This window comes from Cyprinodon tularosa, unplaced genomic scaffold (assembly GCF_016077235.1).
Source record: "Cyprinodon tularosa strain WSP-4 unplaced genomic scaffold, ASM1607723v1 ctg352, whole genome shotgun sequence".
NCBI classification, from domain to species: Eukaryota; Metazoa; Chordata; class Actinopteri; order Cyprinodontiformes; family Cyprinodontidae; genus Cyprinodon; species Cyprinodon tularosa.
The window spans coordinates 729,089-745,356 of NW_024039066.1; the positions used below are offsets into that span (position 1 = coordinate 729,089).

General features: G+C 52.2%; 1 protein-coding gene across 2 annotated transcripts in view; it reads left to right on the forward strand.

The window, feature by feature from the left end:
* taok2a (TAO kinase 2a) overlaps positions 1 to 16,268 on the forward strand; it is a 30,552-nt gene that overhangs the window by 11,585 nt on the left and 2,699 nt on the right. The window contains exons 3-19 of one of the 2 annotated variants that reach the window (XM_038295243.1): positions 1,906 to 1,977; positions 4,068 to 4,169; positions 4,243 to 4,288; positions 4,361 to 4,457; positions 4,693 to 4,806; positions 7,515 to 7,606; positions 7,675 to 7,768; positions 7,843 to 7,924; positions 7,995 to 8,165; positions 10,468 to 10,677; positions 10,766 to 10,894; positions 12,982 to 13,218; positions 13,308 to 13,436; positions 13,529 to 13,732; positions 13,798 to 14,037; positions 14,284 to 14,505; positions 14,585 to 14,767. In XM_038295243.1, the coding sequence (XP_038151171.1) occupies positions 1,906 to 1,977; positions 4,068 to 4,169; positions 4,243 to 4,288; positions 4,361 to 4,457; positions 4,693 to 4,806; positions 7,515 to 7,606; positions 7,675 to 7,768; positions 7,843 to 7,924; positions 7,995 to 8,165; positions 10,468 to 10,677; positions 10,766 to 10,894; positions 12,982 to 13,218; positions 13,308 to 13,436; positions 13,529 to 13,732; positions 13,798 to 14,037; positions 14,284 to 14,505; positions 14,585 to 14,767 (2,424 nt within the window). The remainder of the gene's footprint in view (positions 1 to 1,905; positions 1,978 to 4,067; positions 4,170 to 4,242; positions 4,289 to 4,360; positions 4,458 to 4,692; positions 4,807 to 7,514; positions 7,607 to 7,674; positions 7,769 to 7,842; positions 7,925 to 7,994; positions 8,166 to 10,467; positions 10,678 to 10,765; positions 10,895 to 12,981; positions 13,219 to 13,307; positions 13,437 to 13,528; positions 13,733 to 13,797; positions 14,038 to 14,283; positions 14,506 to 14,584; positions 14,768 to 16,268) is intronic. The other variant, XM_038295244.1, reaches the window with a different exon arrangement.

Below are 16,268 nucleotides of genomic sequence, written 5' to 3' on the forward strand. Positions count from 1 at the left end.
AACCAGATCTCTAGAGACAGTGATCCACACAGGAACCAGATCTCTAGAGACGGTGATCCACACGGGAACCAGATCTCTAGAGACGGTGATCCACACAGGAACCAGATCTCTAGAGACGGTGATCCACACAGGAACCAGATCTCTAGAGACGGTGATCCACACGGGAACCAGATCTCTAGAGACGGTGATCCACACAGGAACCAGATCTCTAGAGACGGTGATCCACACGGGAACCAGATCTCTAGAGACGGTGATCCACACAGGAACCAGATCTCTAGAGACGGTGATCCACACAGGAACCAGATCTCTAGAGACGGTGATCCACACGGGAACCAGATCTCTAGAGACGGTGATCCACACAGGAACCAGATCTCTAGAGACAGTGATCCACACAGGAACCAGGTCTCTAGAGACAGTGATCCACAAGGGAACCAGATCTCTAGAGACGGTGATCCACACGGGAACCAGATCTCTAGAGACGGTGATCCACACGGGAACCATCTCTAGAGACGGTGATCCACACGGGAACCAGATCTCTAGAGACAGTGATCCACACGGGAACCAGATCTCTAGAGACAGTGATCCACACGGGAACCAGATCTCTAGAGACGGGGATCCACACGGGAACCAGATCTCTAGAGACAGTGATCCAAACGGGAACCAGATCTCTAGAGACAGGGATCCACACAGGAACCAGATCTCTAGAGACAGTGATCCACACGGGAACCAGATCTCTAGAGACAGTGATCCACACAGGAACCAGATCTCTAGAGACAGTGATCCACACGGGAACCAGATCTCTAGAGACAGGGATCCGCAGAGGAACCAGATCTCTAGTGACAGGGATCCACACAGGAACCAGATCTCTAGTGACAGGGATCCACACAGGAACCAGATCTCTAGAGACGGTGATCCACACAGGAACCAGATCTCTAGAGACGGGGATCCACACGGGAACCAGATCTCTAGAGACAGTGATCCACACGGGAACCAGATCTCTAGAGACAGTGATCCACACGGGAACCAGATCTCTAGTGACAGGGATCCACACAGGAACCAGATCTCTAGAGACGGTGATCCACACAGGAACCAGATCTCTAGAGACGGTGATCCACACGGGAACCAGATCTCTAGAGACGGTGATCCACACAGGAACCAGATCTCTAGAGACGGTGATCCACACAGGAACCAGATCTCTAGAGACAGTGATCCACACGGGAACCAGATCTCTAGAGACAGTGATCCACACGGGAACCAGATCTCTAGAGACAGTGATCCACACAGGAACCAGATCTCTAGTGACAGGGATCCACACAGGAACCAGATCTCTAGAGACGGTGATCCACACAGGAACCAGATCTCTAGAGACGGTGATCCACACGGGAACCAGATCTCTAGAGACGGTGATCCACACAGGAACCAGATCTCTAGAGACAGTGATCCACACAGGAACCAGATCTCTAGAGACAGTGATCCACACGGGAACCAGATCTCTAGAGACAGTGATCCACACGGGAACCGGATCTCTAGAGACAGTGATCCACACGGGAACCAGATCTCTAGAGACGGGGATCCACACGGGAACCAGATCTCTAGAGACAGGGATCCACACAGGAACCAGATCTCTAGAGACAGTGATCCACACAAGAACCAGATCTCTAGAGACAGTGATCCACACGGGAACCAGATCTCTAGAGACAGGGATCCACAGAGGAACCAGATCTCTAGTGACAGGGATCCACAGAGGAACCAGATCTCTAGAGACTGTGATCCACACAGGAACCAGATCTCTAGAGACTGTGATCCACACGGGAACCAGATCTCTAGAGACAGCCCTCCTCTGGACAGTGGGCCGGTCCGGTTCTATTGGACACAGAACCAACCTGTTGTTTTGTTGCCCTTCAGGCCCGAGACGTTCGCAGCAACGAGGTGGTGGCTATCAAGAAGATGTCCTACAGCGGCAAGCAGACCAACGAGGTGAGACACTGGGATGTCTTCTGGCCCCTAACCTGTCCCCTAACATGTCCTCTATCCTGTCTTCTAACCCGTCCCCTATGCTGTCCCCTAACCTGTCAACTATCCTATCCCCTAACCTGTCCTCTAACCTGTCTCCTAATCTGTCCTCTGACCTGTCCTCTATCCTGTCCACTAACATGTCCCCTAACTTGTCCTCTATCCTGTCCTCTATCCTGTCCTCTATCCTGTCCACTATCCTGTCCACTAACCTGTCCTCTATCCTGTCCACTAACCTGTCCTCTATCCTGTCCTCTAACCTGTCCTCTATCCTGTCCCCTATCCTGTCCACTAACCTGTCCTCTAACCTGTCCTCTATCCTGTCCATTAATCTGTCCTCTATCCTGTCCTCTATCCTGTCCACTAACCTTTCCTCTAACGTGTCCCCTAATCTGTCCTCTAACCTGTCCACTAACCTGTCCACTAACCTGTCCTCTAGCCTGTCCTCTATCCTGTCCACTAACCTGTCCTCTGTCCTGTCCACTAACCTGTCCTCTATCCTGTCGTCTATCCTGTCCTCTAACCTGTCCTCTATCCTGTCCTCTATCCTGTCCACTAACCTGTCCTCTAACCTGTCCTCTATCCTGTCCACTAACCTGTCCTCTATCCTGTCCACTAACCTTTCCTCTAACGTGTCCCCTAATCTGTCCTCTAAGCTGTCCACTAACCTGTCCTCTATCCTGTCCCCTAAACTGTCCTCTATCCTGTCCCCTAAACTGTCCTCTATCCTGTCCTCTAACCTGTCCACTATCCTGTCCCCTAACCTGTCCCCTAAACTGTCCTCTATCCTGTCCACTAACCTGTCCTCTATCTTGTCCACTAACCTTTCCTCTAACCTGTCCCCTAATCTGTCCTCTAACCTGTCCTCTAACCTGTCCTCTATCCTGTCCTCTACCCTGTCCTCTATTCTGTCCTCTATCCTGTCCTCTACCCTGTCCTCTATTCTGTCCACTAACCTGTCCTCTATCCTGTCCCCTAACCTGTCCCCTAAACTGTCCTCTATCCTGTCCTCTATCCTGTCCACTAACCTTTCCTCTAACCTGTCCCCTAATCTGTCCACTAACCTGTCCTCTATCCTGTCCACTAACCTTTCCTCTAACCTGTCCCCTAACCTGTCCTCTAACCTGTCCTCTAACCTGTCCGCTATCCTGTCCCCTAAACTGTCCTCTATCCTGTCCTCTAACCTGTCCACTATCCTGTCCCCTAACCTGTCCCCTAAACTGTCCTCTATCCTGTCCTCTATCCTGTCCCCTAACCTGTCCCCTAAACTGTCCTCAATCCTGTCCTCTAACCTGTCCTCTATCCTGTCCCCTAAACTGTCCTCTAACCTGTCCTCTATCCTGTCCCCTAACCTGTACCCTAACCTGTCCCCTAAACTGTCCTCAATCCTGTCCTCTAACCTGTCCTCTATCCTGTCCCCTAAACTGTCCTCTATCCTGTCCTCTAACCTGTCCCCTAAACTGTCCTCTATCCTGTCCTCTAACCTGTCCACTATCCTGTCCCCTAACCTGTCCTCTATCCTGTCCTCTATCCTGTCCTCTAACCTGTCCTCTATCCTGTCCCCTAAACTGTCCTCTATCCTGTCCTCTAACCTGTCCCCTAAACTGTCCTCTATCCTGTCCTCTAACCTGTCCCCTAAACTGTCCTCTATCCTGTCCTCTAACCTGTCCTCTATCCTGTCCCCTAAACTGTCCTCTAACCTGTCCCCTAAACTGTCCTCTATCCTGTCCTCTAACCTGTCCATTATCCTGTCCCCTAAACTGTCCTCTATCCTGTCCTCTAACCTGTCCTCTATCCTGTCCCCTAAACTGTCCTCTAACCTGTCCTCTATCCTGTCCCCTAACCTGTACCCTAAACTGTCCTCAATCCTGTCCTCTAACCTGTCCTCTATCCTGTCCCCTAAACTGTCCTCTATCCTGTCCCCTAACCTGTACCCTAACCTGTCCCCTAAACTGTCCTCAATCCTGTCCTCTAACCTGTCTTCTAACCTGTCCACTAACCTGTCCTCTATCCTGTCCTCTACCCTGTCCCCTAACCTGTCCCCTGTCCTCCAGAAATGGCAGGACATCATCAAGGAGGTGAAGTTCCTGCAGAAGCTGCGCCATCCTAACACCATCGAGTACCTGGGCTGCTACCTGAAGGAGCACACGGCATGGGTAGGTTCTGTTGGACCGGCTGGAGGTCCCTGCTGCTCCGCTGGACTAACTCTGTCCCTCGTCCCTCCCTCAGCTGGTCATGGAGTACTGCCTGGGCTCCGCCTCGGACCTCCTGGAAGGTGAGTGCGTCCCCCGGCCTGCCGGTTCTGCTCCGTGTCTCTCCCTGTCCTCATGTCTGCTGTCCTCCTCAGTCCACAAGAAGCCGCTGCAGGAGGTGGAGATCGCCGCCATCGGCCACGGAGCGCTGCAGGGCCTGGCCTACCTGCACTCCCACAACATGATCCACAGGTACGGCCCGCCTGGACCCGCCTGGGACCCAGCAGAACATGGAGGGTCCAGAAGCTGCTGGTAGCACCGACTGGTTCTGCTCTAAACCAGCCCTGATTCTTCTGGGCCCAGAGGATTGGGTCGGAACCGGTCCAGTCTGGATCCACCCTGCTCAGTGGACCAGCTGCTGGGCCGGGCCCAGTTCCTGTTAGCTGGTTCTGGTTTTTTTTCTGCTGATGGTGTTTGTCTGCTGCAGAGACGTGAAGGCCGGGAACATCCTGCTGACTGAACCGGGTCAGGTCAAACTGGGCGACTTCGGGTCAGCCTCCATCGTGTCTCCAGCCAACTCCTTCGTGGGAACGCCGTACTGGTGAGTTCTGGACCTGGTTCTGCTTCAGACCGAAAGGTTCTGGATGTCTGGGTTAGTGTGTAACGGGTCATTAACCCTTCATGGTCCGGCGTCTCATTACCAGAGATAAATCTGTCAGAAAAAGGACCTGAAGAGAGGAAACAGAAAAATATCAAGTTTTAACTGGAGAGCAATGAAATCCTTCAGAAGAGACACAGTAGAATGATATTATTTAAACTTTATAACAGATAAACCCTGATTTAACCACAGATGGAGGAATCTGATTGGAGGAGCTGGTCTCTAAACACATGAAGCAAGGCGACTCCCAGTCAGCCGTGTGCTGACGGGCCTGCAGCTGCCGACCCAGTCTGACTCGGAGCAGGTCGTTACAGAGACCTGTTAGGCAGCTGCCGACCCAGTCTGACTCGGAGCCGGTCGTTATAGCAACCTGTTAGGCAGCTGCCGACCCAGTCTGACTCGGAGCCGGTCGTTACAGCGACCTGTTAGGCAGCTGCCGACCCAGTCTGACTCGGAGCCGGTCGTTACAGAGACCTGTTAGGCAGCTGCCGACCCAGTCTGACTCGGAGCAGGTCGTTACAGCGACCTGTTAGGCAGCTGCCGACCCAGTCTGACTCGGAGCCGGTCGTGACAGAGACCTGTTAGGCAGCTGCTGACCCAGTCTGACTCGGAGCCGGTCGTTACAGCGACCTGTTAGGCAGCTGCTGACCCAGTCTGACTTGGAGCAGGTCGTTACAGCGACCTGTTAGGCAGCTGCTGACCCAGTCTGACTCGGAGCAGGTCGTTACAGAGACCTGTTAGGCAGCTGCTGACCCAGTCTGACTCGGAGCAGGTCGTTACAGCGACCTGTTAGGCAGCTGCTGACCCAGTCTGACTCGGAGCAGGTCGTTACAGCGACCTGTTAGGCAGCTGCTGACCCAGTCTGACTCGGAGCAGGTCGTTACAGCGACCTGTTAGGCAGCTGCTGACCCAGTCTGACTCGGAGCAGGTCGTTACAGTGACCTGTTAGGCAACTGCCGACCCAGTCTGACTCGGAGCAGGTCGTTACAGTGACCTGTTAGACAGCTGCTGACCCAGTCTGACTCGGAGCAGGTCGTTACAGCGACCTGTTAGACAGCTGCTGACCCAGTCTGACTCGGAGCAGGTCGTTACAGTGACCTGTTAGGCAACTGCCGACCCAGTCTGACTCGGAGCAGGTCGTTACAGCGATCTGTTAGGCAGCTGCTGACCCAGTCTGACTCGGAGCAGGTCGTTACAGCGACCTGTTAGGCAACTGCCGACCCAGTCTGACTCGGAGCAGGTCGTTACAGCGATCTGTTAGGCAGCTGCTGACCCAGTCTGACTCGGAGCAGGTCGTTACAGTGACCTGTTAGGCAGCTGCCGACCCAGTCTGACTCGGAGCAGGTCGTTACAGCGATCTGTTAGGCAGCTGCTGACCCAGTCTGACTCGGAGCAGGTCGTTACAGTGACCTGTTAGGCAACTGCCGACCCAGTCTGACTCGGAGCAGGTCGTTACAGCGACCTGTTAGACAGCTGCCGACCCAGTCTGACTTGGAGCAGGTCGTAACAGCGACCTGTTAGTGTGTCTGGTGACATCATCACACTGGTTTAGCGTTGGTGATGTCACCAGTGCGACAGAAATCAGGAAAGTAAACAATGGAGAGCATCATGTGAGGAAGCAGGGTGTAGTCGGTGAGCTTTATAGTTTCTCTCTACTATCGGACTGAATCCATCTCACCAGAGCTGCTCCATGTTTATCGCATTTCTGCTTGTTGGATCAGAAGCAGCCGGCGCCGTGTGATGGCGTCCGTACGATGCGTTCGATGGTATCATAATTTAGCGGGTCGACCTGGCTCTGGTGTTCCCACAGGATGCCGATCAGAGCCTGGGGGAGTTTAACGCGTGTCGCCATCCTAGTCGTTTGACCCGGATTGACACGCGTCAGTGAGCTGTTCCCACTGCCACTAGAAGCCCACTGGTAAACTGGCTTAAACTGGTTTTAGGCCAGTGGGAAAGGGGTAAAAATGAGGCGGGACTGGCAGATCCAGCCTCATGAGGAACCCAAGACCGACCGCACCAGCAGGTCGTCTCACCAGGGCGCTTTGATTTAAAACAATATAAATCTAACGGCGGATGTCTGGGGGACAGTGATTGGCCTCCATGTTCTGAATGCTGGCGTTCCATAAAGGATAAATGATGAACAGTTTAGTTTGTGCCTTCAAGTCGTTGCCCATAGGAAGACGTTACTGGATATAACCTAACGGAATATCTTCAGAACGGCTCCAAATGACACTAAACTCAGATGGGTGAGTAGAACATGATGGAATAACGGAAAATCAAGGAACCAATGGAAAAAAACGGCGTTCCCCTTTAAGTGGGAAACACCACGGTTAAAAATATGCACACATGAGAACCCCCGAGGGTCAGACACCCCCCCCCCCCAGTCTCCTAAAATCCTGTAGAAACACGGGATTATATTTAATCCTCGTCATGGAGAGAATATATCTGATCCTAAATCAGCTCAGCTGTGTCCATAACCAGAATAATATACTGAAGTTGGTCAGATTTCATCTAAACATCCAGATCAGCGGTCTGGATTATTGATCCTACTGGTTTTAGACTCTGAGCCCTCTGGCGCCCCTGCTGGTCATAAAGTCCTGTGAGGCTGAGGTCGAGCGGTTTGGGTCTGAAGTCTCTGTGTGGCGTTGCAGGATGGCTCCTGAGGTGATCCTGGCCATGGATGAAGGTCAGTACGACGGGAAGGTGGACGTCTGGTCGTTGGGGATCACCTGCATCGAGCTGGGTGAGAGCCGCCGCCGCCATCTGTCCCTCAGAAGGTCCCTGATCTTTAAAGCTCTGTTGTCTCCTCAGCGGAGAGGAAGCCACCGCTCTTCAACATGAACGCCATGAGTGCCTTATACCAGATCGCCCAGAACGAGAGCCCCGTCCTGCAGTCCAACCACTGGTGAGGAACCTCTGCTCCGCCGGCGCCGCTGCCACAACCTGCCGCTACCAACGCCTCCTCTGTCCCTCCCGCAGGTCTGACTCCTTCCGCAGCTTCGTGGACTCGTGCCTGCAGAAGATCCCTCAGGACCGGCCCACCTCCGACATCCTGCTCAACGTAAGCTCCGCTCTCTGCGTCCTCTGCTGTCTGAGCCGCCGCCCGCCTCATCCGTCTCCTCCCCCTGCAGCATCGCTTCCTGTGCCGCGAGCGTCCGCTGACGGTCATCATGGACCTGATCGCCCGCACCAAGGACGCCGTCAGGGAGCTGGACAACCTGCAGTACCGCAAGATGAAAAAGATCCTGTTCCAGGAAACGCAGCAGAACGGTCCGGTGTCTGAGGGAGGAGAGGATGAGGAGGTGAGCAGAGCACGCATCACGGGGGGGGGGGGGGGGGGTTGGGGGGGGGGGGGGGGGGGGGGGGGGGGGGGGGGGGGGGGACGTCTTCTTTAGCCTCATCCAGCCCGGCCATGATGGAGGACCCGCCAGACGCCTGATGAAGATGATGGCGGTCCATCAGGAGAGGAAGGAGGTCCGTCATTCTAGGTTCTCCTTTATGGAAGTTCACCTGCAGCGTAGCTAGCATCTCTGATCAACACTGCAGCCTTATCTGGGAGGAGCCTGATGGTGTCTGCCTAGCAACAGAGCAGAGAGACTTCTGATTGGATTCAAACAAGAAAAGTTGAATAAAATGATCTCTGATCTAGAAGTAGGTCCAGTAGGGAGCAGATGTGGTCTGGAGGGAACTCAGTCCTGCTGATTGAAGATGTTTCTGCCGCCTCAGATGGAGGGTTAGGGTTAGTGAGCTGTTTCTAAGTTAATGCTGCTGCTGCTGACGACGATGATGATGATGATGACGACGACGGCGGGTCCGAGGGGCGTTCCTTCCTTAAGGACTCCATATAAACATGGAACGTCCTCCCTGGATCTAATCTGAAGTCTCAGTCTAGCTGTCGGAGGCAGTCTGTGATTCTGTTTTTGGAGGCGTTGGTCGGTACGGAGGCCCCATCCTGCCACCGTTAGAAACACCTACAGAAATAAATCACTGAATTATAGAAAACTGCTTGAAAAAGTTCAATGGTTTATTTCAACCGTGACAGGAGGGGGCCGCCTCTCGTAACAGTTTAGAAACGGAGCGGCTCGCCGGCGCCGCCGTACCTGAGGTCCCGGTTCAGTTTACCTATGGAGGGAAAAAAAACAAAGAAGTAGAAAATATAGAAAGTGTAAAAAGAAGGAAATAAAAGAGCAGGTAAAAAAAACAGAAAGAGGCAGAAATAAATAATTGTTTCAGAAATACAAGGATTTAAAAACCAAATGAGAAGCAATATTTATGGTGAAGAAAAAACATGATTTAAAATGCTGTGGTGTAATTAAATAATGAGATAAAAATAAAAACATCTTTTAAAAATGTTGGTGTGAATAAATATGAAAAAATAAAGGTTGCAGTGGAAATACGGAACAAAAAAAACACAGTTGGAATAAATACAGAAAGACAAAATAAAAATGTATCACAGAAAAGAAGTGGGTTAAAAATGAGTCAGCATCAAAGCAAGAAGAAACGTAAAAATAAAAGTGTAAATTGAAATATATATTTTTTGATGAATAATTGATCAATTGAAATATTTTCCTTTTATTATTTTGTAACATTTAAAGGCAAATATTCATATTATTATTTACTTTTCCAAGCAGTTTTCTAAAATGAAGTGATTTATTTCTGTAGGTGTTTCTAACGGTGGCAGGATGGGGCCTCCGTAGCTCGGATCCCTTTCAAAGATTCAAACTGGTTTTTATTTTTTCTGAGCTGAAACTGGGCCCTAAAGGCCCGGAGAAGCCGGCGGCCATGTTTGACGTCAGGTACTGAGGCGTTGTTAGCTGTGACCTGTGGCGCCTCTGGCCCTGAAAGGCCTGGGGAAGCCGGCGGCCATGTTTTACGTCAGGTGTTGTTAGCTGTGACCTGTGGCGCCTCTGGCCCTGAAAGGCCCGGGGAAGCCGGCGGCCATGTTTGACGTCAGGTTCTGAGGCGTTGTTAGCTGTGACCCGTGGCGCCTCTGGCCCTGAAAGGCCCGGGGAAGCCGGCGGCCATGTTTGACGTCAGGTTCTGAGGCGTTGTTAGCTGTGACCCGTGGCGCCTCTGGCCCTAAAGGTCCGGGGAAGCCGGCGGCCATGTTTGACGTCAGGTTCTGAGGCGTTGTTAGCTGTGACCTGTGGCGCCTCTGGCCCTGAAAGGCCTGGGGAAGCCGGCGGCCATGTTTGACATCAGGCGTTGTTAGCTGTGACCTGTGGCGCCTCTGGCCCTGAAAGGCCCGGGGAAGCCGGCGGCCATGTTTGACGTCAGGTTCTGAGGCGTTGTTAGCTGTGACCCGTGGCGCCTCTGGCCCTAAAGGTCCGGGGAAGCCGGCGGCCATGTTTGACATCAGGCGTTGTTAGCTGTGACCTGTGGCGCCTCTGGCCCTAAAGGTCCGGGGAAGCCGGCGGCCATGTTTGACGTCAGGTTCTGAGGCGTTGTTAGCTGTGACCTGTGGCGCCTCTGGCCCTGAAAGGCCTGGGGAAGCCGGCGGCCATGTTTGACATCAGGCGTTGTTAGCTGTGACCTGTGGCGCCTCTGGCCCTGAAAGGCCCGGGGAAGCCGGCGGCCATGTTTGAACCAGCGTGTGTTTGTCAGGAGGCGGAGCAGTACCTGCTGCAGAGCGGAACGGTGAACAGCATGGAGAGCTCCCAGTCCGTTCCCAGTATGTCCATCTCAGCCAGCTCCCAGAGCAGCTCCGTCAACAGCCTGGCGGACGCCTCCGACGACAGCAGCAGCGAGATGGCCATCATGCAGGAGGGCGAGAACACGGTGACCTCCAACAGCTCCATCATCCACCGACCCATGGTGAGCAACACAGCCGCACCCGGGCCCCTGCACCCGGGCCCCCTCCTGGAGGCCCTCAGTGACCCCTCCTCCTCCTTCTTCTCTGCAGGGTCCCGACAACATCTACGACGACCCGTACCAGCCGGAGATGGACCAGCCCCAGGCTCCGTCAGCGGGGCACCGCCGGGCCTTCTACCGGAACCGGGACCACTTCGCCACCATCCGCACCGCCTCCTTGGTGAGTTCTACGGCACCGGGTCAGAACCGGACTGAGCTTCTGGTGATGGAGGGAAGGACAGCCTGACCTCTGACCCCTCTGACTCCTCCCACAATGGAATCAGAGTAGTGATGATGTCATCAGCAGCCAGTTTAAATATTAAATCAATGAATGATTGAAGTGTTGATAGTAAAGAACCAGCAGAACATCACTGATACGGGCCGGGCCTCCCAGTCCCAGAACCCTGCGTACCAGAACCCGGCCTCCCAGAACCCGGCGTACTAGAACCCGGCCTCCCAGTCCCAGAACCCGGCCTCCCAGAACCCGGCGTACTAGAACCCGGCCTCCCAGTCCCAGAACCCGGCCTCCCAGTACCAGAACCCGGCCTCCCAGTCCCAGAACCCGGCCCGTCCAGGTGATGGTGAGCTGTGGACCTCCAGTGGGTCCAGAATGTTCTAGAACACGTGTCAAACTCGAGGTCCGCGGGCCAGATGTGGCCCTCAGCCGTCATTTTGACGGTTCTGAGATTTTAAAGGGAAAGAACTTTATTTAAAATGAATCTTATGTTGCTCATATTAACTGACTCTTCCTGTTTCTATATTTCCTTCATTTTCATTTAGTTTTTTAAATAAAATTAAAACTTATAAATTAAATATGGTTAATTCGACCTCCATCCCCCACAGCCGGCTCTATTAGCTGCATTGTAAATTCTTCCCGCGGCTGATTGACGTTCGGTACCGTTGCCTAGCAACCAACATTCTACCTAGAACTCTGGCTAATATGGAAAAAGTGGCGTTCAGGAGGAACCTAACAGCGAAACAGGCTTTAGAAATGCTTCAACAGATCGATGATGGCGATCTGATGATGGCAAATCATCGGCGGAGAGGGAGAGACCGATGAGGAGGACTGGGCAGGAAGCGGCTCAGATCCTGACAGCCAGTCCGAGGATGATCAACCATCGCCGGGGAAACGCAGATCAGACAATAGTGAAACTATGTTCAAGCACCGCCCACACCTCAGTCGGTCCACTCAGCGGCCCGGAGCCAAACCGGTCCGGTAGTCTGCTAGAACCACGCAGGTCTGGGTGGATGTTTGGATCAGATGATTAGAAAGCATTCTGTAAAAGCTCCGACGCGAAGGCGACCTGTGGCTGTAATTTATAATCTCCTGGAAATATCAGCTATAAACGCGTCGGTCCTGTTTTATATGCAGAGATTTTATCCTTGAACTGGTAAAAAGTTGCAGACAGAGTGCAGGTTTCCAGCCCCTCCCCTGCAGGAAAGCAGCCTTGGCGAGGCACAGAAAACAGCAGCGGGATCTTCACAATAAAACGCCCAAATTACGTTTGTCATAAATGTGAAAAGATGGTCTGCAGGAATGTTGGCAGGTTCCTGCAGGTCCTTAAAAAGTCTGGAAAAGCATTGAATCCTTCAAGATAAAACTAAGGCCTTAATTGGCATTAAAAAGTCTTGAAAAGTCTTGAGTTGAACTTGCTCATGCTGTTGGAACCGTGTGTTTGGGGGGAAATCATACAATTTATGTAAATAAACGTGAATGATTCTGTTGTAATTATTTGATTATTTAATGTTTGCATCAAACCATCAGTCGATGCAAAGCTGTTATAGATTTCTATTTATTTTTGTAAAATGCTACGTGTGTCATACGGTGCGGCTCAGTTTTATGTTTTTATTGACTTGGACAGTTTGATCCTTCATTAATGGAGTTATGTTGGTTTATATAAGCTGACAACATTTAAAAGGTTTTATTTATGTTAGAGCAACACGCAACATGTTTTCTATGCAAGTGTAATTTTCACTTGAATAGGTGATGATAAATAATGACTTATTTAACATTTAGGAGTAGTTACATTTATTTTACATTACATTCAGTTACATTTAGTTACATTTCTAAGTTACATGTGGCCCTTTAAGGGCAGCCATTAGGCTGCTGTGGCCCTCAGGCCTCTAGAACCTGCTGGGAATGTCTGTTAGGATCTGAACGGAAGGTTCTCCTCATGCAGGGCATCTCGGTACCGCTCTCTGATTGGTCCGTTCAGAAGGTGCTCTGGGGGCGGGGCGTTCTGTCTGACCTGCGGCCTCCTCCTCCAGGTGACCCGTCAGATCCAGGAACACGAGCAGGGCTCGGCGCTGCGGGACCAGATGTCCGGCTACAAGCGGATGAGGCAGCTGCACCAGAAGCAGCTGATGGGCCTGGAGAACAAGCTGAAGGCGGAGATGGACGAGCATCAGCTGAAGCTGGACAAGGAGCTGGAGAACCAGAGGACCAACTTCTCCTCAGAGTTGGACAAGCTGGCTCGGAAGAACCAGGCCATCCTGGAGAAAGAGGTGCTGGTTGACCTCCACAGGCGGCGGCGCCGCGCCGTTCCTGCTTCCCCGCAGCTTCACCACATGTTTGGCTTCTTCCTGTCCTGTAGATCAAAGCGGCTCTGGTGGAGGAGAAGAAGTTCCAGCAGCAGATCCTGGGCCAGCAGAAGAAGGAGCTGAGCTGTCTGGTGGACTCTCAGAAGCGCCAGTACCGCCACCGCAAGGAGCTGCTGAAGGAGGTAGGAGCTGCCTGGATCAGGCCAGGAGGAGGAGGCGCGTCCTCCTTTGTTCTGAAGCAGCGTCTCAGATGTTCCTCCTTCCTGCCGAGCAGGAGCTGAGCGAGAACCAGTCCACCCCCAAGAGGGAGAAGCAGGAGTGGCTGGTCCATCAGAAGGAATGCATGCAGCAGATGATGGCGGAGGAGGAGTCCAACCTGCTGCGCCGCCAGCGCCAGTACTACGACCTGCAGTGTCGCCAGTACAAGAGGAAGATGCTGCTGGCTCGCCACAACCTGGAGCAGGACCTGCTGCGAGAGGTAAGCGGCCCGGGGGGGAGGGCCCGCCGTCCCAGAACCCTCCCTAACCCCCCTGTCTCTGGCAGGAGTTGAACAAGAAGCAGATCCAGAAGGACCTGGAGTGCGCCATGCTGCTGCGGCACCACGAGTCCACCCAGGAGCTGGAGTTCCGGCAGCTCAGCACGGTCCAGAGAACCCGGGCCGAGCTGATCCGGACCCAGCACCAGACCGAGCTCACCAACCAGATGGAGTACAACAAGCGGCGTGAGGAGGAGCTCCGGCAGAAGCACACCGTGGAGGTTCGGCAGCAGCCCAAAAGCCTCAAGGTATGCAGGACCTTCCAGGATCCTGGAAACTTCCTGGAAACGCCCCAAATTTTTTGAAACCTCCCTGGAAACATTTAGGAATAAATTTTAGGAACTCTCTTGAGGTTTCTGAACATTCTCCAGAAAGTTCTGGAGATTTTCTTTAAACATGTGAAACTAGTCGCTGTGCGATCATTCATGGAACTTTCTAGAAGCGTCTTCTAGTCGTTCCTCTGAAACAGGGAATCTAACCTTTGTCTGTTTCAGTCCAAAGAGGCGCAGATTAAACGGCAGTTCCAGGAGACCTGCAAGATCCAGACCCGGCAGTACAAAGCTCTACGGAACCACCTGCTGGAGACCACCCCCAAGTCTGAGCACAAGGTGGTCCTGAAGCGGCTCAAAGATGAGCAGACCCGGAAGCTTGCCATCCTGGCCGAGCAGTACGACCACTCTGTCAACGACATGCTGTCCACGCAGGCTGTGAGCAAGGCAAGTGCAGCCGGTCCAGAACCCGGTCCAGAACCTCAGCGGGCCGGATGATAACCCTCAGTGATGTTTGTCCCTGCAGTTGCGGCTGGATGAGACCCAGGAAGCAGAGTACCAGGGGCTGCGCATGCAGCTGCAGCAGGAGCTGGAGCTGCTCAACGCCTACCAGAGCAAGATCAAGATCCACACGGACGGGCAACACGAGCGCGAGGCCAAGGAGCTGGAGCAGAGGGTGTCAATCCGCCGCGCCCTGCTGGAGCAGAGGGTACGACCCGCTTCTGGCCCCGTTCCTCCCCGCCACGGGGTCTCTGCAGGGGCCCCAAAGACCGAAGGTCATACAGTGATGGAGGCTCTAAAGCCTGGTTCTCCAGGCCAGTCCTAGTTAGCTGCATCTCTGCTCCCATCGACGACTCCAACCTGAGCACAGCTAGCTTAGCCTTTAGTATCAGTTGATTCGCTAGTTTAGCCGTCTGATTCTCTAGTTTAGCCGTCTGATTCCCTAGTTTAGTCTGATTCTCTAGTTTAGCCGTTTGATTCTCTAGTTTAGCCGTCTGATTCGCTAGTTTAGTCTGATTCTCTAGTTTAGCCGTTTGATTCTCTAGTTTAGTCTGATTCTCTAGTTTAGCCGTCTGATTCACTAGTTTAGCCGTCTGATTCGCTAGTTTAGCCGTTTGATTCTCTAGTTTAGCCGTCTGATTCTCTAGTTTAGCCGTCTGATTCGCTAGTTTAGCCGTTTGATTCTCTAGTTTAGCCGTCTGATTCTCTAGTTTAGCCGTCTGATTCGCTAGTTTAGCCGTCTGATTCTCTAGTTTAGCCGTCTGATTCCCTAGTTTAGCCGTCTGATTCGCTAGTTTAGTCTGATTCTCTAGTTTAGCCGTTTGATTCTCTAGTTTAGTCTGATTCTCTAGTTTAGCCATTTGATTCTCTAGTTTAGCCATCTGATTCGCTAGTTTAGCCGTCTGATTCTCTAGTTTAGCCGTCTGATTCTCTAGTTTAGCCGTCTGATTCACTAGTTTAGCCGTCTGATTCGCTAGTTTAGCCGTCTGATTCCCTAGTTTAGTCTGATTCTCTAGTTTAGCCGTTTGATTCTCTAGTTTAGTCTGATTCTCTAGTTTAGCCGCTTGATTCTCTAGTTTAGCCGTCTGATTCGCTAGTTTAGCCGTCTGATTCGCTAGTTTAGCCGTCTGATTCACTAGTTTAGCCGTCTGATTCGCTAGTTTAGCTATCTGATTCCCTAGTTTAGTCTGATTCTCTAGTTTAGTCGTTTGATTCTCTAGTTTAGCCGTCTGATTCACTAGTTTAGCCGTCTGATTCGCTAGTTTAGCCATCTGATTCCCTAGTTTAGTCTGATTCTCTAGTTTAGTCGTTTGATTCTCTAGTTTAACCATCTGATTCCCTAGTATAGCCGTCTGATTCTCTAGTTTAGCCGTTTGATTCGCTAGTTTAGCCGTCTGATTCGCTAGTTTAGCCGCCTGATTCGCTAGTTTAGCCGTCTGATTCGCTAGTTTAGCCGTCTGATTCTCTAGTTTAGCCGTCTGATTCTCTAGTATAGCCGTTTGATTCGCTAGTTTAGCCGTCTGATTCGCTAGTTTAGCCGTCTGATTCGCTAGTTTAGCCGTCTGATTCTCTAGTTTAGCCGTTTGATTCCCTAGTATAGCCGTCTGATTCTCTAGTTTAGCCGTTTGATTCGCTAGTTTAGCCGTCTGATTTGCTAGTTTAGCCGCCTGATTCTCTAGTTTAGCCGCCTGATTCGCTAGTTTAGCCAT